Source organism: Coturnix japonica, chromosome Z (genome assembly GCF_054131305.1).
Source record: "Coturnix japonica strain WE chromosome Z, WE-NBRP24, whole genome shotgun sequence".
Taxonomy (NCBI): Eukaryota; Metazoa; Chordata; class Aves; order Galliformes; family Phasianidae; genus Coturnix; species Coturnix japonica.
In genome coordinates, this window is record NC_140702.1 from 51,434,587 (window position 1) to 51,458,868 (window position 24,282).

The 24,282-nt window shown below is 41.4% G+C and overlaps 1 protein-coding gene across 5 annotated transcripts in view; it reads left to right on the forward strand.

Annotated features, from left to right (window-relative positions):
- IQGAP2 (IQ motif containing GTPase activating protein 2) overlaps positions 1 to 24,282 on the forward strand; it is a 114,871-nt gene that overhangs the window by 18,388 nt on the left and 72,201 nt on the right. For all 5 annotated transcript variants that reach the window (XM_015848845.3, XM_015848847.3, XM_015848846.3 and 2 more), the window contains exon 2: positions 1,120 to 1,219. In XM_015848845.3, the coding sequence (XP_015704331.2) occupies positions 1,120 to 1,219 (100 nt within the window). The remainder of the gene's footprint in view (positions 1 to 1,119; positions 1,220 to 24,282) is intronic.

Here is a 24,282-nt window from a genome sequence, read left to right on the forward strand (position 1 = left end):
GAAGATCTGTTTTTAATGGAGTATACTTTGTGATGGTCTCAGCTTGTGGGATTCTGCAGAAAGTGTCTGGCCCAGCCCCATTTCTGTCCCCTCCCTTTACTTGTACAAGCATGGCTGCAGTTGTGCAGTTGCTCAGAGATGAGATCCTACAAGAAATCCTCTTCACAAGTCTTGTTTTCTAGCAAGGTCTGCTCTCTTTTCTGCTTCACAAACACAGCAGTAGGTCAGTCAGCTCTGGCACAGACCTGAAATTTGTGGTTGGGAAGCATGAGAGAGGATAGGTCAAACTCTTCTGGCAGCCACCAGCACAAACAGGCTGTCATTTTGGTAACTGGCGTTTGAAGGTTTCCCTTAGCATAAGCCTCATGCTATGACTGAAAGTCAGACAGAAGTCAGTAGTACTGTAGTGGCCTTCAGATTAATTGTTGGAAACATGTGAACTTCTGGAAAGATTGAAGTATTGCTCACAGAGGGCCTGTGTTCTCTACAAAGGGGGAGATCAGTCATGGGGTAGTAGTTAATGATCAGGAATGTTTCCAGCTGGAGATGTGCAGAGAGTCATTCTTAATAGGCTCCTTAATGGGAAGTGATGTGGTTCAGCAGTAAGGAGTATGAATACCACAGCTCCTTCATTTAGTTTCAGCCCTTATCACAGGGCCCATCAGTGAAAGGCAGCTCACTCTGTTGCAGGTTAACAGCTTGCTGAAACAACAGCTGGCTCCCAAGCTGCCCTTGAGACGCATTTGCAGTGCTTTATTTCCATCTCTGCTGCTGAAGGGGCAGCTCTTCTACCCAGTGTTCACTTGGGTGGTCCCCAAACTCCTCTGAGTATGTGTGAGCTGAAGTTGTCAGCTCCCAGACATAGTTTCACCTGTATGAGAATTCATTCCTGCCCCCAAATCAGGTAGCAGACAAATGTGAGACCTGCTGGGTCTGAGCAAGTGGAACTCAAGGAATTCATCCTCCAAGTGAAAAGGTGGTCTAAATGTTTGAGTGCCAAAAAAGACCACTTTCTTGGAGGACAGACTGTCTTAGTTTCTCTTCTTTGCTTAGGCTTTCAGTAACTGCTTTAAACCACCCCTGACTTGTGTGTAATTTGATGTGGGTCTCTGTTTGCAGCTATTGTGGACGATGAAAGGCTTTCAGCGGAGGAAATGGATGAAAGGAGGCGTCAGAACATTGCTTATGAGTACCTCTGTCACTTAGAAGAAGCAAAAAGGTAAGTGAATGAAAACATTGTCACATGCAGCCTTTAAATAAAGAAGTTGATGTGATACTTAAAACATTTCTTGGGTCAATTTAATGTTGGAATTTGTAGCATTTCAGCATGAGAAACAAATGCCTTATATGGAAAGCTTCCTTGAAAGAAAGGGTTAAATAGTCGAGAACCTCAGAGTTGCTGTGGTGACCAGCTTCAATGAAAGCAAGAGCTGGGCGTCAAAACCTAGATCTGTGGTTTTACAAGATGCATCACGCTTGTGTGGCAGACTGAGGAAATGCTTATCATCCTGGCTGCATGGTCCTCCTCCCTTCTTGATGCCAGTGCTTTTGTGGAGTGACTTGGGTTGCTAAGATGGCAGATCATCACTTGTGATCTTACTGGGTTAATGATCTGTATCAGCTGAGCGTTTTAGTGGTGGTGTGTGGCAAGTGCAGGCAGAACAGTAAGATAAGGACTCTGCTCTTCCTTTAGCTCCTCTAACTCATCGATCCCATTTACTTCTGTGAAGTGGCTGTACTGATCCGCAAGGATGAGTGATTTTATTACTCCTACACAATTATACCATCACATTCTAAATTCTCAAGACGAATTCAGCAATATTTTTGTAATTACAGACCAAGAAAGTAAGGTGGAATATCCTTGTGCTTTTGGAGTAGCTCAAAACTGTTGCCATTATCATTTGTGAACGTATACTTCACGCTCAGAGGCGGGTCAGAGTTTTCTAAGGTGCTGTTGTGCTCCATTGCTTCTGTAGTGCCCTATTACTATTGGTGACCATCCCACTTTGTTTTGCATCTAGTGATCACATTCTATTCTTAATCTTGAGTTGGATGACTTTCCTAGAAATTCCTGTATGTGAAAGGAAAGCTTTACATTGACAATTACAAATAGAAGATATAAAACCTGGGAAATATCAGTGTGATGGCTAATCATGGAATCCTTAGAATGGAGCAAACCAGTGTATCTCAGACAGGAATCAAAAACAGAAGAGTGCGCTGGGCTTTGAGTCTATAGTGCTCACCTCAATCACTGTCTGGCACTGACAGCTGCTTTCCTGCAGCTCTGGGGGCAGCTTGCTGCCATTTAACTTGTCCTACAAGCACTGCTGTAGAAGTCAGCCTTTCTTATCTTCCTATTCATTGCATTGTCCCATTTGCTTTGGCAATTGTTACCTCCTTTGCTCTGTCTTCCTCTTTTTATGAAGAGTGTTTTCCTTGTTTGCATGTATAAGCTGACAGTCCTTTCTGGCAGTGGTATGACACTGGCCCTGCTCTGTGCACCCATTGCCCCCACTGTGCAGTTGCAGGAGATTGCCCCTGCTCAGCTGAGTCAGCTGGCTACACAGGCAGGAAATCTGCAGCTCTTTTGCTGAGTTAGTTTTCTAGTGGTTTAGTGAGCTGAATAGTCTGATCAAGGGGTCACAGCAGAATCAATGCTGGCAAGAGGAAGAGGGGATGGGGTGCAGCAGGGTTCCACCTGGCATGCTAAGAGGAGGATCATTTCCATTTCATCTCCATTGCTTCAGGAAACCTCACTCTGAATCAAGCTTTGATTTTTTTACTCAAGGTTCCTCCTCTACTTATTGCAACTACACATTCTACTGGCTTCTGACAAGATGGGAATAATAAGTAATCAAAGTAACCCCTGAAACTTCATGAGCAAATGTGATATTGTTTTTACAGTTAGTGAATTCAGTTAGCATCTGCTCACCCCCCTCCTATTTCTTTCATTTAATTTCACAGGGATTTGTGCTACAAGTGATATTCTAAGCATCACATAGTTTTGCTCACTGGTGACAGGGCTCACATCAAACACTTAGCTAGAAACTCCAGGGCTGTTAGGTATGTGGAAGCATTTCTGGATCTCAAGTCTTGGAATGTTAATGTTAATTGCCAGTGCTACTGTGTGGGTTATGAGTGCTGCAGTGTAGGACACTTTGTGCTTCTCTGGCAGTACTGCTGTGGGGAAATGTCACAGGCTGAGCGAGTTCAGTAGCACTGTGCTGCTGGGTGCCCTTCTGCACATGGTGATGAGCTGGCAGGAAAACCAACTTCTTTTAAATGAACAAGAGGAGGAACTGCTCACTGTTGGTGGTTTGAGTTTGTTTACAACACAGGGTGATGGTTGCTCAGGCAAGGAAGAGCATGGGATTGCCTGGGAGGGGGGAGAGGGTGATGCTGGTGGTGATGGAGGCTGTTGGATGAATGGTATGGCCTTGGAGGAAGGGAGAGTGAGGGAAACTTATCCCTTCACTGTCAGCTTCTGAGAGATAAAATAATTGCATCAGGATTCTTTGCCCAGGAAGGGGCTATCACTAGTGTGGAAACACCCTAGCAAAAGTCTGTATGAAAACCTGGGGAAATGAGCAGGAATGTTTGCATCTTAAAGCTATGCAGTTCCTGTCCCTTCTCACCAGTAGAGTGAGTAATGTGAGTTGGGATGATCTGGAAGCAGCTAGTGACAGTGCAAGAGTGAAACACACAGATAATGTGGCCTTTTTACTCCAATAAGTGTAGCATCCTCCTTGTAACAGAGCCTGAAAAAGACCCAGCAGTGCTGGAAAGCAACATAACCTCAGAGAGTAGCAGAGCCAAAATTCAAGCTATGGTAAAATGGGACTGACCAATACTTGAAGGCTTGGGTGCTGGTTGCCTTGTCAGGATAAGGGCCTTATGTGCTTCAGGTACAAATCAAGCAAGTGGGGCAGCAGCTGCAGATTCCCCCCAGGCTGCTGGCAGGGAAGGGGCTGTTAGGATGGTGCTTTCAACCCTGGACTGTGAGACCACATGGAGCTGCAGCTATTGCCCTCCTGGGTGAAACATGGGAGAGAGAACTGCATATCTGATACTTGGTGTCTATCTACAGCTACAAGCTTTTTCTTTTTCCTTTGCCTCCTATAAAACTGAAAAGGAGTGGCACCTTCTAGTATTTGGCAGTCCATAGATAGCTATGGCAGCTGAAAATAATAAAGCAGGGTATTTTTTTCATTCACTTGGTAGCTGCAGAAACAGCTAAGCAGCAGTTTGCAAGCAATTCATTTTGACTCATACTGTAAAGGAATGAATACAGAAATAAACAATAGTTAGCAGAGGATTGGGGCAAAATATGGCTTTATGTACAATACTAACCCTTAGGAGCTATGCTCTCTGGCAACATCTGTAATCAAAATATTGTTTTATAGTAAAATTTCAAAATGCCAAAGTTAATGAAAATGATGGATTTATGCTTTCAGCTGCTTTCTAGACCTCTGTTTGCACACTCACTTTAACTGACTTTAATAAAAACTATCTCAGTTTAACACGAAACAAGAATTCTGCTGCAGGTATTCTGCAAACAGTACCTTCTGTGCTAGGCACAATATCTGCTATAAGTATACAGCATAGGAAATTGTTTTTTGAACACAATGAGTAGGCTTGTAGTACCTGTAGAGATCAGTATTGTTAGAGAAGGGTGTTGTATTTCATACTGGGAATAAAAAAAAATCAAAAAACATTCTGTCCTTTTAGACTGCTGGTTCTTTTCTGCCTAAAATCACACATCTGAGGACAAATAATGGCTTTCATTGTTCATGGGTTTATTACTTTTGTCTTTAAGGAAAATTTATTGCTTACTGAAGACATAAAGGGCAAATGAACAGTCTCCAATGTCTTTAAATTCCTGAGATGAATAAAACCAAGAATAAGGATTTTCTTCCTTCGAGCAATGTAAACATGGATGCTTAGAGTCTCACCAGTAGTTATATGAATACCTTTGCAGTGTTGTTTAGGAATTTTTTTCCTTTAAAAGATAAAGATAGGGGATGAGTAACAGTTATGCTGCACACTGTTGCCGTATTCTAACGTGGCAGATTCTAACAGGTAAAACTTGCTACAAAATCCTCCTGTCCAAAGATTATCTCAGATTTTGCCTCAAGTTTGGCTTTTGCTGTTGCTTGTCTCTGTGCAGTTATGCATTTACCTGTCTGTGAATGAGAGTATGGGTCTGAGGGTTTTTAAGCTGTGATTGAAGGTTTGGTAATAATACAAGCTGAGTTTACAGTAAAACTGTTGTGGATGATGAGGGTTATTATCATCCATAATTAAGGAAATGCTCTTTACCTTGGCTTCTTGGAAATTATAACTTCTAGTGCTATGCTTGAATTTGCACTATTGGATGCCTCATCTTACTCATCTTGCCTCTCTGCATCAAACTGAAGAGTTTCACAGTAGCTACTGTAATGTTGTAACCATACCTGCCAGCATTCCTTCTTTGCTTTTTTACTTATCCATTTGTCAGGAGAAGGACTCATGTGAAACACTAAAATGAATGGATGGGGAAGTAAAACTATTGCGGGAGTGCCTTCTGAGAAATCTGGAAATGGAACTGGAGAAGAATGAGGATTTATTTTTACAATAGGAAATCAAATCATCCATTTTTAGACTTCAAAACCTGCCCCCATCGTTGTAGTAGGTTTTATTAAATTGGTTTACAAGGGCTATTTGCAGTATTGGTCACTGATGAGATCACAGTTGGAAGCTGTTGTGAGAAAATGCACATGCAGTTTAATATGCTTAAAAGGTCAAGCCCTGAAGCACTTAACTGGTTCAGCTGAAGCTTACAGTTCTGTGGTACCATTATGCCACAGAAAAGTCTAGATGTGCCATTTTTCACGATGGAGATACCATGGGTGTTTGTTTTGGAGCCCATTCTGGAAAAACTGTATGAAGGCTTGGCATAAAAAGAGGGCTGGCCAGGCTGCCTGCTGTTGTTTCTTTATGTTTAGGCAGTAGTACCTGTGCAGCCCTGGGAGCTCATGTGTGAATCAATGCAATTCAGATGATTCAGATGCTTTGTTTTCAGTCACTTTCATGCTACTAAAAGTCTTTAGAGTTTTGTGCTTAGAGACAAATGTGTAAAATTGTAATAAGTCTGTATGACTAGCTGACTACAAGCAGCAAATGTTAAGATACCTCCTGGTAACCCAGTCTGTAGGTTCATCATAAGCCATTCTTCACACAGTAGCAGCCATTGATATCTGGTAGATTATGAACTTTGGGTTTTCTCTCCCTTGTGTCTAATAGAGCAGCAAGCATCAGCTCTGTGAAGGCCAAATGTTTGGAAGCGTGATGCTTCATGAAATTAAATTCTTGGAAGAATCCTATTTGGCTGTATAGGCAGTGATATACCTGTCTGTGAAATAGCCTTACTCGGAGTTATTGATCAGGAAGCATACTTATCACTAAGCAGATTGTGGGCTACTGTGTTAAGCATATTTTTGTTCCAGATAGTCATACAACTGGCAGTTTTCACTTGCAGTGTCTGTGATATCAATCCATCCAAATAATTGCTTGGATAGCAATATTTGCATATGAAAAGTCTTACTGCTAAGATCTGAAGGAGGGGAAAACCTTTGTGCTGCTATGAGAGAACTCCTGTTTCTGTACAGCAGGCATTGACCTGCTCATTGGGATGTTGAGGTAATTCCTGCATGTTATGGGTCACTGCTCTGTCTGTATAGTTGTCAGATAATGCTGCTGAGTAATGATGGATGTGACCTTTGTTTTTTTGGACACTACGCTGTATAGCACTTAACCTACAACATGCATTGGAAGCAATAGTACAGTCATTTCAGAACCAGCTCTTTCCTAAAGCTTTCCTTTTGTTTTAGGCGGTACCCTCTTGTAAAAAGCAGCTTTTGTTTTTAATAGAGAAGTGACCAGTTTGAATCTAGCTCTGGGCTGGCACCTGCATACTGGTGCAGTTTTAAGATCAGCTTCACCACGATAGCACATGGAACTTTCATTTCTTCTTTACTTTCTCTCTGCTGCAATGTAGATTATCTGTGGAGAGACTCAGAAGCAAACTTGCCTTTATGCTCCACCCATGAGCCTAGCTGCCTGTCAGATCAGATGGCCTTGTTCTGCACCCTGTGTGTTCCTAGTTAATATTAATGTAACCTGAGGGGGCCTCATTAAGGTATCAGTAGTAGCTGAATCATCAGGGCACTGTAGGCAGCTTACCAAGTAATAGGGAAGCAGGCTGCAGGAGGATGTTGAGATGGGGCTCCTTGCATGTCACCAGCCAGAACTCCCACGTCTGTCCTGTTGGCTATGGCAAAGGAAAGCTTAGGGCTGAGCTGTGCAGGGTGATGTAGATTTCTTGTTCAAGGCAACCCTATGAAGTTACTGTTGGAAAGAACCTGTGACAGTAGCTTTGCAGGTGGAAAGATACTGATTCATCTTTTGGTCTTTTTGGAAGATTTAACTGTTCCTGTAAAACACTGGGTAGTCCTACACTGTTTGCTGAGTAAGTTGTGTGCTGTTCCTACACATCTGACAGCCGGCAAGACTTTTGAAACCTGGCATGTTAATGATGGAACAAATCACAGTGCGAAATCACAGCATGAGTGCTGGTGTGCAGGCTTCTGTTTGAGGCCAAATAAAACCCTCAAGTTCTTGTCACCATGTTTAAGTTAGGGCTGTAAAAACAGTCATTGGTGCTTCACTTTTTGCTTGATTTTTTTTTTTTTTCTTCTTCCTGTTGTTCATGCACTTTGTCATGCAGCATGGGGGAGGTTTCAGGGTAATTTCTTCTATCCCACATCTAACACCGATGGGAAAAGATTCTCTAAGCCAAGAATTTATTTGGAAAATATAAGTGATATATTTGCTGTTTTAGCCAGGTTCAGTTACTTGCATGTTTTCTTGAGACAGTTCAACTTAATTAAACTTACTTAACTGCATGTGCAAAGGAGTGCTTTCTTCAAAGCCCAAACAAAAAGTATTCTTTGCTAAGGCTCTTGTTTTGCATGAGGTGATAGGGGGATTTCTTAAAGACCAGTGTAGATGAGAAAGTAATCAATGAAAGTACTTGTTTCTATTCATGAAGAAGTAAATAATGGACTAAAATATCCATGCACTAGCCACAGGATAAAGAAGGGAGATAGCAGTTGAGTTCCTAATAGCATCAATACATGTCCCTGGTCACTTTCACTTGGTGTACTGCCTGGTTTTTACTACATATTTTGCATCCTTCTTGATGACTAAAGCCTAAAATTGATTTCAGAAAAAGAGACAAAATGTCATGAGGTTTTGAAGCTGGGGAAGGGGCAGGAAATTAATAGGGTTGATATCCTAGGAAGGGATTCACACAGCTTCAGTAGCTGTAAGTCCAAGACAGGTCCAGGCTCAGAAGCAGTCTTCCATTAGTTGCAGGTGTAACAACTCTACCAGCTTGAACAGGAAAATCTTGCAGGATTTCATTTTGAGTCAAAGAGAAGTGTTGACAAGTGAATAATCAGTGTGCATTTGTTCTGGCAGGATGATGTTTAACTGCATGTGTAACTTCCCAGGTACTCAGAGGACAAATATGTAGCCTGCCCTGGGAAGAAAGATCATAGACTTGCAATTGTAAATATGTATTATAAAGGTTTGAGGTGCAGAAGTGGACTGTTCATATTGCTTTATGTGGCAGTGGAGATGAGAGCCTGGATTTGATTCTGGTTCTGATTGCTCCCACCTGGGTTGTTAAGCCTTTTGGTTACTGGTGCTTTTTGCCCCTCAAGGAAAATGATAATTCTAGTCTGACAGCTTGAACTCTTCGGCCATCTATTGCATGTTATCTATTCCTAAAATTTGATCACTGCCAATGAGATTTGTGGCATTATAAAGTTAGATGTAGTAAATAAAGGTGTAAAATGAGCTCTGTGATGTAACTTACCTTTATAGCAGTACTTTTCAGTGCCTCTCATTCTGCAGCCTAAACATCTGCCTGTCATAGTGGCATAAGCAGAATTCATATGTGAAAGTGGGAGAGTTGCAGCTGTACTCAGGCACCTCTGCTGTGCAGAGATTTTGCTGTTATGGCATGGATAAGCCCAGGAATCTAATGTGCTAACTTTGAAGTGGTCAGCAACAGGGAGAAGCAGTGGAAGTGGTGTCCTTTGGGGTCAGTACTGGCACTGATGTTCTATGTCTTCATCAGTGACATCCTCAGTAGCACTGAATGTGTCCTTAGCAAGGTGCCAAGCTGTGTGGTGTGGCTGACCCTCTTGTGGGCTGGGATGCCATGATTCTAAGAGTAAGAAGGGAAAGGAGTGGTGCACTGGAGTGATGGAAAACTTTCTATAGGCTGCCTTTCTCCTGGCCCCTTTGCAGGTGGGCTTTGCCCACCCAAAGGACTCACCACGGGTCCTATAGAAAGCATTGAATGTATACTAAGGTACAGTCTGTAGTAGGGGAGTGCCTTTAAAGCCTGTCTGTTGAGTAAGTTCCTCTAGATTGAGTAAATACCAAGATACACATCAAACATGTACAGGTTGTGCCAAGCTTCTTTTCTCTGGTAGAGAAAGAAAGCTCTGAAATAAGCTGGAACTGGTGAGTGTTATGAGTTGAGCTGCCTTCCCTTACTGAGAACTTCCCAACCACAGATTGCATTACCTCTCTTACCATAGCCACAGGAAAGCACAGAACATTTCACTTGAACGTGTCTGCCTTTATGCAATGCGTATCTAGCCATGTGGGATTTGCTTTGCAGTGTGTTTGGTGGAGTGCCAGATCCTTGTCTCAGCTGTGCTGCTTGGAACAGAGTTCAAGGAGGTTCGTGACTGGAGCTGGGTTTTAGGACTTCCCTGTTCTGCGGATGCTCATCAGAAAACAGGATCAATCAACTCGATACGCCCATTAACTGAGCTGTGCTTTCTCATAGCTGTTTTCTAAAGCAAAAATCAAAACTTTGCATTGTGCTGATCACAGTCCTCGGATGGGGAAAACATTTTCTGATTAAGTATCAATGGCTGTGAAAGGTCTATACGCTGATTTTTGCTTTTAGAATGTTTTTTAGGTTTTCCCCTTCTTCCTGTTTTCCACCCCAAGACAGCCAACCTAACCTTGTGATTAGCTTAATGTGGACAGCTATAAACATCATAGCCACTATCATCTTTTAGGAGGATTTACACTTTAGTTGGAGTCTTGGGAAACATGAGAGTAAAGTACTGGGTGATACTGGCATATCTCTGTATTCAGTTAATGAAGCTGGCAGATACTTTCTTAACATTCTTGCTGCTTTCTGTCCCCCAGACAGAGACCTTGACCTGCTGCTAAATAAATACATTTATGTTGTGATTTCAATTTCAACCTTCACTTCCTCAAGGCTAAAATGGTATCACATGATGGTTGCTGATGTATTATTCTGTCTTATGAGAAGTAATGGGAGAGAACATACTTTTAAAGCAGGAATTTATTCCAGGAGGTATTATCTACACCAGGGCTTATACATTCTTATGGTGTAAAGGAGAGACAGGAAGTGCAGAATTCTTGATCTTCTAACATCTAAAGTCCATTCTAAAAGTTATGTATGGTCAGAAGGTTATTGCTAGGTAAAGTGTGGTCCACCGGAGTCCTCAGTGCTTGTGACCAGTAGGAGCCAACTTAGTTGCACTGTTTATGGGCTGAGGTGGCAGTAGTGTTTTGAATGGCAGCAGGAATTACTTTACTTTTTAGGACAACATGTCAAAGAGTAGATTTCTTTTAGATCTTTGAGTATATCTAAGAAAAAAAAACATCTTTGTTCTAGTGCAAAAAAGACTAGCAAAACAGGGGTAACTAGAGCATGTAACAGGACAGACCTTTAATAACATGAGATGTCCAGGAAGAAGCAAGAGGTGGCAGCTGCTGCTGAATTGAGACCTCTGGAATCTGTGAAGGGCTGCTGCAGCACTGGTTATTCACAAGGATCATCAGAGCTGTTGTTTATATTGGTTCTGCTTTCTAAAATCAAGGCCAAAATCTTTACACTGGCAAATGACTATTTGATGCAATTTGTTTGGCCTTTTCTGTACTACAGACACATTTGGATCGGTTCTTTTATAAATAAAGACTTTTCCTTTCTTATTTGTCATTAAATTTCAAAACCTGTGGTCAAACTCTGTTGTTGCTTCACAGACTTTCTAAAAACATAAACACCTTAATTGCAGTGCTGAATTCTCATTAATTCTGTAGTTCTGATGAGACACCTATCCAGTACTTCCAGCCGATGTCCACGTGTTGAAAAGAAGCCCCTTTTCGCAAGGCAGAGTTCACAAGGCTCTCTGGATATTCTGTTTCTATGCTGTCTGTGAACTGAGTGACACTGGAGCAATTGGATCTTCTCTGAAGATCCTGCTTAGCTGGTACTTTGGTAACATGATTAGATTAATTATTAATGATTTGTGTGCTCTGTGGCCTCTCCTGTAACTCAAGATATGAGAAGGGTGGCTGTTATTAAAAATTTGCATGCCTGCAGCATTATAAAGGCTTATAGTTCAGCAGCAAGAAAAAATGTAAAACAAGGAAGTACAGGATGTACTCTGAGTCTTCAACTTTCTCTTACTTATGGGAATAGCTGGGAGTAGGGTTAAAAGACAGTGCAAGGACCATCTGAGTGTTTTCAAGGAGGATCAAATGTCTTCTAGCACCTCTACTCTTATTCTTGCTGCCCTACAGATGTTGAAAATAAAACTGATATGAGAGTGGCTTTCTGGTCTTCCAGAAAACTTTAAAAACAGTACAAAAAGTAGCCTCCTTTTAAACAGGAGAGTATAAAACTACAGTAAACATTAAATTGGGTTAAACCAAATGCTGTGTGCTTTTGGTGGGTATCAGGAGGTTTAGTTCTTTGGATAAAAGAAGTAAACAAAGATAGGGGGGAGGGGGGACTGAACTCTTGGCTGAATTGCTAACAGGATGCTGAAGGAATTACTTCCTTATATTGGCTTTAGGTCTTCCACTTCTCAGTTTCGTTTGGAAGCTGAACAAAGTCCCTGACCTTTCTCTGCTACTTATTTCATTTTTATTTTCTTTTAGTTATCTTTTAGATTTAAGTCTCACACTTCAGAAGGCTGCTTTTAAAGGGGTAGGAAAGAGCAGCAGAACATATAGTATAAATCATGTCACACAAAGCAGCTGAGTGTGCCAGTATCAGGATAACCCTTAACTTAAGGATTTCTCCCAGCAGATGGATGTGGTAGACATTGAAATGTATGGGAGATGTGTTGTCAGCCATTTCAGGCATCCCAGACTGCCTACTTGGCTGGGAATACTCAGCACTGGTTGGGATGGGGGGCATGTAGGTACCAGTCCCACAGGCTGAGCACAGTGGCCCTTGTTATGGGGTGGGTGTCATGCCCTCCTTCCCCCTGCCCCCAGCCCATGGCCAGAACACTTCAGAGGACTTCTGTTAAATGCCTCTAACAGTTCAAAGCTGCATAGTTTTCTATCCTTGCTTTTCCAGAGGAGTGTGTGGCATGGATGGAGCAGATATCTGGTGGTGAGGCTGGGGCTGGTCTGGGGCTGGTCACAGCAGAATGGGGAGGGAGGTGTACCCTGGGGTGTCTTTCTGCTGCAGAAGAACATCCATTAAGATGGGCTGAGCAAGGTATTTCTAACGGGGATACCTAAATGCATTAGTTGATCTATAGGTGTCCTCCTATCTGGCACAAGACGTTCAGAGATCGGTGCGTCACATTTGCAAGTAACCATGTGTTGAATGTAAAATGGCTGTCACCTTGAAGTGAGTCCTTTCACAGGGCTGCCTACTAGAAATATTCTGTCTGGGGAGCATTAGAGCATGCAAGCGAAACAAGAAAACAGCATTGTTTAGAAGTACAGCTTTGGTAATGTCTGATAAAGCACTTTCTAAAATAACAGTTGTTAGAGCTTTTGCACAATGCTGCTTTTATCCACGTCTGACATTTAAATGTTGAAATACTATTGAGTCAGTGTTGCAGAATGTTTTTGTGATGACCGTATTACTCTGAGGAGTCTGATCAAGGAGCCAAAGAGCTGAATATCCTCAGGCACTTTTCTCCTGCTGCATCATCTGTTGGAAAGTTTCTCTCAAGGCACATATTCAGAAATTGTGATGAAGTACTCTGACATAGTGTGTCCTGGAAAGTAGCTTAATGAGTTTAAAGAGCAATCCTAACTTGAATAGAGGTCATGTCTTAAGAGTCAAAAGTGCTTGAGCTGGTGATGAAAATGAGCCTTTGTTGTAATTCACTGCTGCTAGCCATGCTGGCTTACAGTGTTCTCTGTGAACTGTATTCAATTATTTTAAAGGTAAGACTCCTAACTAGAGCTCACTAAATTATTGTGACGTAAACCTGCTGAACAATTAAAGACTTGTGACTTGATCTGCAGAAATTTTTAAACAGCTGCAAATAATAGATGAGAGAGCTGGAGCCCTGTGGTGGATATTCAAGGCTGGAGACTGGAAGAAGTGTTTTGAATTATAAACTTGGAATACCTGCACAGGACTCACAGATGGACTCCTGCCACTTCTGTGAGTGAAGCTGTGTGAGAACCACTCAGTGGGTGCTTTGTAGCAAACCTGACCTGTTCCTCCACTCTGGGAAAGTGCCGGGGTGTGTGAGAGGGGATTGATAGCTTTGTTCCGTTTGACTTGCTCATGTATTCAGCAGGCTTGACAGTTTTCCATGATGTTCATTGTAAGGAAACATGCACCCATGTCTCTAAGGATGTCATTAATAGCCTTTTTCCTAAAACTTAACGAATGCAATCTCTAAGGCTCAGCAGTTTGCATGTTCATCCCTGTGCCCGTCCTGTTAAAAGTCAGCAGCAACAGCTCCACTCATCTGGATGGAAGGAATTGCAGCCAGCAAATCTTTGCGCTTGATTCTGTGTGTTAACATGCTTTCAAGAGTAGGGACCTGATGCCAGTGGCTAAAGTATTGTGATGTTTTCTCTGCCATTTTTTCTTCCTATTCCTTTAAGATGTGAACAATTAGAAAAGCATTTAACAAATGTGGTGTCACACCTAAACGCGAATATAAATCAGGAAAGCACAAGATTCTGACTTACATGTTGCTTAAATCTGATTTTTCAAAAAAGCACTTTCCATGCTTTTTCAAAGTACTTGAGAAAATACTGTGTTCCAGATACCCTATCTGGTAGGGGTTGTGTAGCGTTGTGAACTCTGGGTGACCTATTTGAATAGATTAGGGATGAATACAGTGAATATCCTGTCTCAGTATCTATAAAAGACGCTGCACTGTAAGGATGGTGTTTTGTAATACACATGGCTTTCTGCTGTGCAGGCGGAGAACGAAAATGTTTGAACACTGTGAAGGGCAGATGGTTAACTGCTGTCACTGTGAGTGTCAAAGTACAAGCTTTAGAGAAGGAAATAGCAATATTTGGGATGAATGTATTTAGGTTAAAAGAAACGAATGGAAGAATGTCAGATGTTCCCTCTGATAACATTGCATCCAAATGGTTTTATCAACAGTAAAGGAGGGAAAAAGATAAGTGCTCTGTTCTGGCTGAAAGCCTTGATCTGGTGGGGAACACAGATATGTCTGTTCCACTGGCACACTGAAGGTGGGGACAGGATGTATCTTAGAGGCTGCAGTTCGGAGGCTGATGATTCTGAAGCAAGTTTCTCACTGACCCTCTGTCCCTATGCTTGGAGTACGTTTTAAGTAATTCCGCTGTCTGTCATAAATGGCTCTTATGGCAGGATTTAGACTGTGATGAAAAACTTAAGGAGTGACCTGGAAGGAGAGGAAACATGTGAAGGAGAGGCAAATGTGGCTTGAAGGTGGGAACCCGTGAGTGAATGGTGTAGGGCTGATCTAAGAAGAGCAGCTCCAGACAATTCGGCAGATAGCTTCCAGGAGGCCTGTCCCAGCATGGTTGTGGTTAAGTAGTCCGAGAAGCCAGAAAAGCAGAGAAGGAAGGGTTGGGGGACTTTTTGGAGGAGAAAAGCTGCCTTATAGGACAAAAAAAAAATAAGTGTTGTTCCCTTTTTTCCTTAAAAAGAAAAGGGTGGGGTGAGGAACAGATGAGAGCATGAGGCTGTACTACTGAGCAGACAGAAAGAGGTATTAAGTTTCACCCCACTGAGTATCATCCTTGCTCATCTGGCCTGGCTGGATGTACCGTGACAGAAATAGGTGAAAATGGCAGGTGGTGATGTAGCGTGGTGAGCAGCATCTAGAACAGTGGTCTTTCTCTGTCTTCCAGCATACAGTCTTAAAGGAACTCTGTTTAGCTTCTGGGTAGAAAATATTTTATGTAATGTTATAAGCAGCAATAAATCAGTCTTGGTTGGGGGGGAAGTTCTTTGTGAACTGCACCAATACAGAATTTCAAAAATCAAACATTTCTCCTCCTTCAGAACAAGTGCTAATGAGCCTTCACTTCTGTAGAGATAAGAAGGGCATTGTTCTGCTCTGTCCAAATGTTGAGTTCTAAACTTTGTCTGCTCATGTTGTAAACAGTGATTTGCATCTAATGATGAATTACTGAAGCACACTGTGTTCCTTGCTTTATAAAAGTAGTCTAGATGTACTCTTAACTATCAGCATTTGTCCTAGCTAAGTAGTTGTTAGAGCACAATAGGTATGTGCTTGTCACAGAACTTAGTTACAATGAAGGGAACAGGGTCTTCTGACCCTTTGCAGTGTCTGTCTTCTACCTCTTGGGGTGCAGTTAGACCTGTTAGCCACTGGCCTCTAGGTTAAACAACTTCTGAACGTGTCAGATCAAACTGTTTCTGTACCCAAGATATTTTACAATCAAATGACAGCTTACTGGAATAAGTATGACTGAAAGGCATGGTGTCAATATACTTAATGAAAACGTTTTCTGGTAGCATTTCTTGTTCTGAAGGAGCATGTTATAGACAAGACTTTAATAGCCAAGACATTAAAAACAAAGAATTAACCAAAATAAACCTTGAAAGACTAAGAGTTGTATTGTTTACTGAAGCACAGATAAAAATATATCAAACCAAGGAAGCTGGGGAATGGAGAGAGAAGACAGTCACAAGGAGTTATCAAACTGCAGGATTATTCATGGGATGAATGGAATCTGCTTTCACCATTGTTTTGTATTATCGGGGTAGTCTGTGACCATGAAATGTCCAGAAAAAATGGCCAGATGAAGCCTTTGGATGTACTCTCTGGGTCAGCTGTTCATGGTCACTCTCTGCTTCCCTCTTAACTTTGAATTTGTTCCTGGCTCACTATTTGTCATCTCTGAGAAACAAACATAATGTAAGTTCCATTTCTTGTCCTGTGACTTTTCTCTTCCCGTACTTTGCTCTAGGGTGAAAACTTCAGCAGTTGGCTTTCTGCAGATTCATCTTCTGCTAACTTAAGCAATACTTCCTGGCAAAACGTAGGAAGTTTGTGCCTTCTTTCATATTATGGCAGTTATGCTTAACTTTGAGAAGCAGAAATATAATTTGTGCAATACTAAGCATTTCTTCATGCTTTTCCATATACTTTTATTTTTCTATGGTTTCCTTGTTTAGGGAATCCTAATATATGAGAGCTATGTTCCTCAGTTCTATCTACTGATCCAGTTTTCAGCTGCTGTAAGCGCAGTATTGGCTGCTGTATCTTTCTTAACTTTAAAGACTTTTCCTAGCTGTTGCCTTTTCTGTCTGCCAGAAGGTGATATGCCATAGATAAAGAAAGCTGCAAGTCTTTGACTATTCAGGTAGCTAAGGCAGCATATAAAAAGATGCTAGCCATCAGCAAGAAAAGAACCGAGATGTAATTAGGGAAGTGTTCAGTTAAGTACATCCTTACCTTGGAGACCCAAGGATGAAGGGAAAGGGAGATCTTCTGTTTTCCAGAAGGGCTTACTCTCAAATCTGACTGTGATTTTTTGGGTGGCTTGTTTTTGTTGTTTGGGGTTGTTGGATTTTTTGTTTTGTTTTGTTTTTTTGAGAGGGGGTGGGGGAGTGGGAAGGGGATTAAACAAACTTCAAAAGTTCTATAGCTCTTGTTTTGTCTCATCAGTGGCTTAAGGTCCTTTTCTGGCTCCCCTCCTAGTTCTCTGTTACAGCCAAAGCCCATATACCCCCACTGTTGCACCTCCTTCAACCTTTGCTTTTGCAAGTTTCACAGGTCTGGGGTCTTTCTATGTGCTGAACACGAGGAGCAAAAGTGATCCGAATCAAAATTGTCTCTCCAATTTTGAAAGTGATATAAATGCTGCAGCAGGCTTGCATGGCCAGAGAGAGTTGCTGGGAGCTTTTAACTTACCTTGCCTTCTTATTTTAAGCTTCTTGCAATAATGAAGAACAGTAACTATATATTTTAATGAGATCTTAAATTCTAGGCAAGTTCATTCCACTAGGTCAAACTTCTTGTTTGCAAGCGATGGAAGTCTGCCAATACACGGCGCTTGAAAGGAATCATTGTGCAATATGTGTCCTTTAAAGCCATCCTGCCCCATAACAGTGTGCTGTCAAATGCAGAACGCCGGTTTTCACTTTGGAACAACCATAATGACACGGAAAACCGATCTGCATCTCTTGATTCTCACTGCACAGCCTAATGTTAAGTAGGGCTCTGAAAAGGTTCACAACTTGTCAAAATAAGCCATCTAGAAGCTGAGTTTATCACTCGTAGCCTTACACCTTGGTGCAGTCTTTTTTTGCACCAGGCTTTTTTCATGCAAATCGCCCTTGGTGCGGGCTAAGCCTCCCCAACATGAATAGCTTTCCTTCCCTTTCAGAGCCGATCTGAGGAAGCTGTGATGTAAGCTGGGAGAGATTTTCCTCTTCTGGGCTCCCCATTGGGAGCTGCACAGTGAGAGCTCCTGGGGAAAGGAGCAGTTACTACGGCCCTGCATTAGCCAGGTGCCGTGCTCCTTGCTGCTGGCCTTGGTTATCCCGAGAAAAGAGAATCCATTTGGCATCAGTGAAGTTGTTTTGTGCATGGTGCTTAATGCTCCTGTAGAGGCAGCAAGGTATTCTGGCAAGGAAAAGACTAAGATGGAGTAAACTATATGTGGGCCTCCTTATAGCAGTTGTGTATGCCTGGCTTAGTTTCTGTTTGCACAACTCCTTTTCCTAGTTCCTGCTGATGGCAGGAACTAGGTGAGGAGGGGTAAAAAAAAATCTGTTGCCAGATATTGCTGGAATTTATTTTTAGCTACGAAGTCACCCTGAAATGCAAATCCAGAGTCATGATTTTTGCTCTCTGGGGCTCCTTTATATCTGTCTGGTAGAGTATTAATTCCTGCTATATCTTTTGGTCCTGCTGTGGGTAGCTTTATTGGAGACTGAGGGTTGGTTTTTTTTTCCCCAATTGCAGTACTGTAAGATAGAGACACCAGATACTTCTAGTTCCGTTGATGCTTTCCTATGATCCTTAATGTGTGATTTGATAGCAACCAGATGTTGGTCATTGCTAATCATCATCCTACAAGTTTCAGGGAATGAAGCTACAGTTGCCTTTTGTCCTTGAATTTGGAAGCTATTGTGATTCACTAGGTTTTTCTGTTTAGCACATGATGATGTAGGAGCAGTGTGATATACCTAGTGTGCTGGGCAGTGAAGAAGCAGGGTTTCTTGTGGCTTTCATGGCACCTAGAAATTGAGTTAGTATTAAACATCTCTGAGTTGTTGTTCCATCTGAATCTGCCCATGACCACACAAACCCATCATTACCTTGCTAGTAAGACACTGCAATGGTTAGCTAGGTGGTGTTTAAGTAAATTCCTTTGTGTTGTTACCATGAGTGTCATATCAAAAAATGAAAGGAAATATTTGGCCTCCATTTCATGGAGATCAGTACTTGTGTGACAGGGCTGAGTCAAAGGCTGCTTACAATAAGCACAAAAGCAATAATAAAACTTCATGAAAATAGCTATCTGCTGGGCTCTGGATTTCCCCCCTAGATACTAATCATGTATTTAAGGTTATTGCTGCTTCATCAGGCTGCTTCTGGAGATTTGAAAGCATCTCAGCAATTTCAATTGAAATAGCTCCTTCTGGATCAAAATGGGTTAGGCTTTATTGCTTTGGTATAGCTGAGTGACTGCACTAGGTTAGATAGTTGCCAAGCCCCTTCATTTCCTCTGAAATGGATATTAGAGAAGCCCCATGTGGGAGAACTATTGAGCAGGTGAAAATCTTTTGGAAAGGGGATGTTTTATGGCTTTGATGTGAAGTAAAAATTTATTCTTCAATTCTAGAAAAAAAAAAAGAAGTTATTTATAATGACTTACATTCAGAATGCAGTTAAATGCCACCTACCTCCAAAAGATGTTTAAGTATAGGTGAAGTGTTAAAAAAAACACCACATATTTGCTGAGTTTGCTGACCATGCTTAGCCATGTTTTTGGAAAGCATCATTTGCAGATGAATGTGCTTGTGGCTTGGAAGGGTAGGGAAATGGCCATGCAGCCATTCTTAGCTTGTTCTCAGTACTAAATGTAGATGTATTATGCAACTGCAGCATTGAACTTGATAGATCCAGATGGTCAACTTCAGATACTGTATATTTTGTTTCACATTTTTTGTTAATGCAGTAAATCCTGGGCTAAGAATTCAGGCTAGAATGTAAACTTACCTCGAGCTGCCCAAGAGCATAGATTTTTTTGTGCTCTGAGGGCAGAATAAAGCATTTCCAGAAGACTGTATCACCATCTACTCAGCCTTATGGGAAATGCCTATGTTTATAGGGGAGATGCTAAGGGCAAGCACTCATACAAGTGCTCAAATCAGCTAAAAAACTCCAAGTGAAATACTCCGGCACTTAAGTACAAGCATGCACATCTTCTTTAAGACACTGTTCTATAACTGGATGACAGCATTTGCTCTCCACGGAACTAAGGAATCTATTTGTTGCAGTAGTCAAAAATACTGAGCAGCAGCTGAGTAGAGTAACTCAACTCTCCTAAGAGTAATTAGACTAGTTCTCTTAGTCATTTCTGCATTCCACACAAACGCACAGAAAAATGTCTAGACATATGTATAAAAAAGTCAGTCCTGATTGAATTTCAGCCTGAAGTGTTTCTATAAGTGCTCTTTCAATATATGTGGAAAAAAAATCAGTAACTTAAGAGTTTTCAGTCCTAAGGAACGCTGTGTCTCTTGTGAACCATATGTACACACCTGTGTGTTCACGGAGTGCAACTACTGGAGGAAACAGCTACATTCTCTAAAACCTGTTTGAATAGTGTCCATTACTGTTAGTGCAAAGAGTCCTGAATTAGCGTACCTTAAATCTAGCGCTAACAATAATCATAACTGAAATACAAACCTGTTGCAATTCTCCAGGTTTTGGTTATGCTGGGATCCAAGAGTTTTCCATAGGCATTATGAGTTAATCTTAAACATACAGCTTAAATCATAAGCTGTAGAATCTTTTATCTACCAGGTGTGGTGGGTCAGCTATTGTCTACCATACTTCTAATATTCAATCTTGCACATAGGTTTTTTTTGGTTTTTTTTCATATTAAAGTCTGAGATTAGCACAAACACTTCCTAAGAGTTAGTTTGTCTTCTAGACAGATACAGGACTATTTGCTTTGATGCTCTTGATGATGGTAGGAATAGGCTGCATTGTATTGGACTTGCTTGCTTTATTGTGCAGTTAACATTCATCATGGAATACTGTGAGTACAATTGATCATGATGAGAAACCCATTTTCTGAGAATTTCTTCAGAAGGTTAGGAAATTCAGTTACTTGCTCACATGAGGAGATTAGAACCCAGTCCTCAAGTGACAATTTAGATTGAGTCAGACATAAAGAGTTTTTGTAAGCATTGATAGAGGATTTAATAAAGCAAGCAACAACTCTAACCAGTCTAGTGGTTTGATGGAAACACCAGTCTTTCAGTAAAAGAATAAACAACACATACAAAACTGTTTGACACATCATTCTGATTGTAATCCAGTGGCCATGATAACTGACTTTTCATTAGAAATGTAGAGATTTCCTGTTGTTGGTTTTAACTGATAGTGGTTGTTTCTGAATAGGTTCTACCTTCCATGGTGGTCATTGCTACTCACTGAAGAGGGGGTAGCACCTTGACAGCATGGGCAGAAGCTAACCTTCAAAGACTTCATCTGCCTGGAGTGCCCTATGGGTTGGACAAAGCCTATCATTCCTTTGCAAGGAATCGTGCTCTCCTCTTAAGTCTATTCAACTGGTGCAGAGAAGACTCATCTTTCCCCCCTTTTTCAGAGGTTGTCATGCCTGGCTTTACTTTTAGTTTGCTGTACAATTTGTATATGTTCAGATTAATATGTTCAGCAGTGGGCAGTGGTCTCTGATTCATGTTAGAAGAGCATTTAGAAAGTAGACCCTGAATTTGTCTGACTGTAAGCATTTTGCTTTCTGTAGCTTTCTGTGACTTTCTGTAGAATACAGGAACCAGTAAGGTTTGCTGTTGTTATGATGATGCATTTTAAGAAGTCATTGTTTAAATTTTTGGCAAATGCAGACTGTCTGCATTGATGGGCTTGTTCTGTTCCTTCAAGAAGACACAGCATATTTTGATACAGTATTTTTTTCTAGCATTTAAAAACAAAGCTTTGAAAGCATCTAGATGCAAAACAGCTTGACACACGGCACATTCCTAGTCGCTATTTTTTAAGATAAATACTGTGTTGCTGATCTGGCATTCCACAAGTGTAACAAAAAAACAACACCCAACAAGCAATGATATTGAGCTTTTCTGGTAGTAAGACATGATGCAAAAACCAAGGCATGGAGAAAGGCATCTATACTTGCAGTTACTGAAGCCATGTGAAATGATGTTGTCAGACAGTGAAGGAAGTGTGGATTGTGACATGGTGGTTTTGTGCCTCTGCAAAGTGGCATTGAAGCTGATGCTATAGCTTAGCACAGAAGTTTTCTTCAGTGTATTGGCTGTATCGGCACAAATAATGTAGATCTGCACTTCTTCCATCAGAGGCACGGCTATTGTAGAGGAGTGGATACAAGACTGTCCAGGAGATCGGCTTGGACTGACTGGGGTAGCATGGAAATGGGACTGTGCAGAGCTGGCTTAGCATCAGCTTTGACCCATATGCTTCCACTGAGGAGTTGGCTCACATAGATGTGGTACGTGTGTCTGAATTCTGGACTAGCGCTGTCTGTCTGGGTGAAATCCATGTGCTTGGTGGCTGGAGATCAAAATACTTCAGCATGCCGTGCTCTCTTCTAGAGATGAAAGAATACAGACTGGCTTTGGTATCTTTTTGACTAGAGGTCAGAAAGGTGAAGTAACAGATTACTTAAAGTATAGAGAGTAAAATGGGAATTTTTAAAGTGGTGTTGCTTAACTTTCGGAAGAAAAGAATCCCAAGTAAATAAATTGTATATAAGTAATTAAAATTGACCAATTTTAAGTGGCCATTATTATTTTAGTGACAGCATATAGAAAATTCTGAAAAGTTAAAGTTCTGTCACATCAGGGAGATGTATACATGTAGTAAAGTTAGTCTTTGTGTTTCTGGTGTTTTTGGTATCTCCTTGGAGAAGGAAATGGTGATGTTAAAGTCCAAACAGGGAGATTCCAGTACAGCAAAGCTGCGTCTTGTTTTGGTATACTCTGCAACCTTAAATGATCAGTAATGGTTCTTGCTTGGAATAGCTTTTTCCTAAATTTACCAAAGGTACTCAGTAAACTCACCATTTGCATAGCACTTAAGGTGACTGATTCAGTGTGTAATTAGCCTTCCCAGTTAATAAATAGTTCAGACTAGACTCTGTGGTTGCATAAGATCAGTTGCTCCTAATACACCTAAAAAAAAAAAAAAAAAAGAAAGAAAAATGTTCATAGGATTGTAACTGAAGCTGTAGAATAAAAATGAAAAGGAAAATAACACTCCCCATTCTTTTATGTATGGACAGTGTTTCTGGGGTCTTTGACAGCTGTGGAAAGGAATTTTAATCTTCTTCCCCCATAGTACTCTGGCTCTCAAACTGTGTCAGACTTTGAAACAAAGATTGGCTTTACAGACAAGATCCAATTAGTGACTAAGGATGAAACATTCTTCTCAGAGTGGATAACTGTCTGGATTCAGTGCAGAACTGGGAACTACAGATACAGAACTGGGAACACTACTAATTACCACTTCTGTGGTAATTACTACTTCTGTGGTAATTAGTAGTGTTCCCCAATACATTTGGTAATGAGAAATTGTTTCTGTAGTGTTTTGGGTCTCTTTCCACCTATTTCTTCAGTTAATTGAAGCGTTGGGCTGGGCTGAGTAGAGAAGGCTTGCTGCAGTACCTCTTTGGGCACAAGGTTGGTATCAGCTGTGGAAACTGTCAGCTGGAAAATGAAGGTAAAATATCTTGTAGCTTTTACTCTTGCACATGTATTGTGTACTGAAAATAAATTAATAAAGCAGTGCATGAAAGCATGTGATGATGTAGCCCCATTTTTTCACACCGTACAACTGTGTGTCTGCCTGCTTGCTTCTCTAGGATACTTCTTTTTGTTGAAGTCATGTACTGGAATTTTTTTAGCTGCGTTTCTGTCCTGAGAAGCAACTGAACTTGCGTGGCCTCCACAGCCCCTGCAGACAACAGAAATCTTTGAATTGCATGTTCTTCCCCAGTGTGACTCTCCCCTACTTTTGGAAAGTGACACACAGTTCTAGGCCTGCTAGAGTTGCCAGAAAATGATGTAATGCAGATAATGTAATATCCCATATACAAACCAAAGGCTATTTAGAAGTTGGGCTGACAAGAAAGAAAAGGAAATGAAATGGCTGTGTGTATCAGATGCATATCTAAGTTTTTAAATCAGCGTAACTGTGTGTGCATTTGTTAAATACAGAGGTAATGCAAAGAAAAGATGCGCTGATCCTTGAACTGTGTTTTTGGAGGGTGCTAGAGTGGATAATCCTGTCCTGCTCCCTCCCTTGTGTCACTGCACTCATTCACACAGCCAAGTTGTGTGTCAGAGCAGGGAGCCAACATGGCTATTACTGATGCATGCATCTGGTGATGTTGTACTAGTTCTCAGCAGGTCCAGTTCCTGGTCATACTCACCTCACATCTGGGCATAGGGATTGCCAAAGAATGGGGGAAAACACCGGTAAGAATCAGCAGCAGAGACTGGAATGGGAAAAGGAGAAGTGTGTTTACCTCATTGGCTGTCTGTGCCTTAAAGCAACCCTGAAATGACAGCCTTAGCCTCATTGAAGTGGCTTGACAATTTCAAATGCAAGTTTCTAATGTACGGAAACAGGAAGTTTTTCAGTTCCTCTTCCCTGCCACTACTTGTACAAAAAAGGCAATGTTTGCCCATTTCCCTTT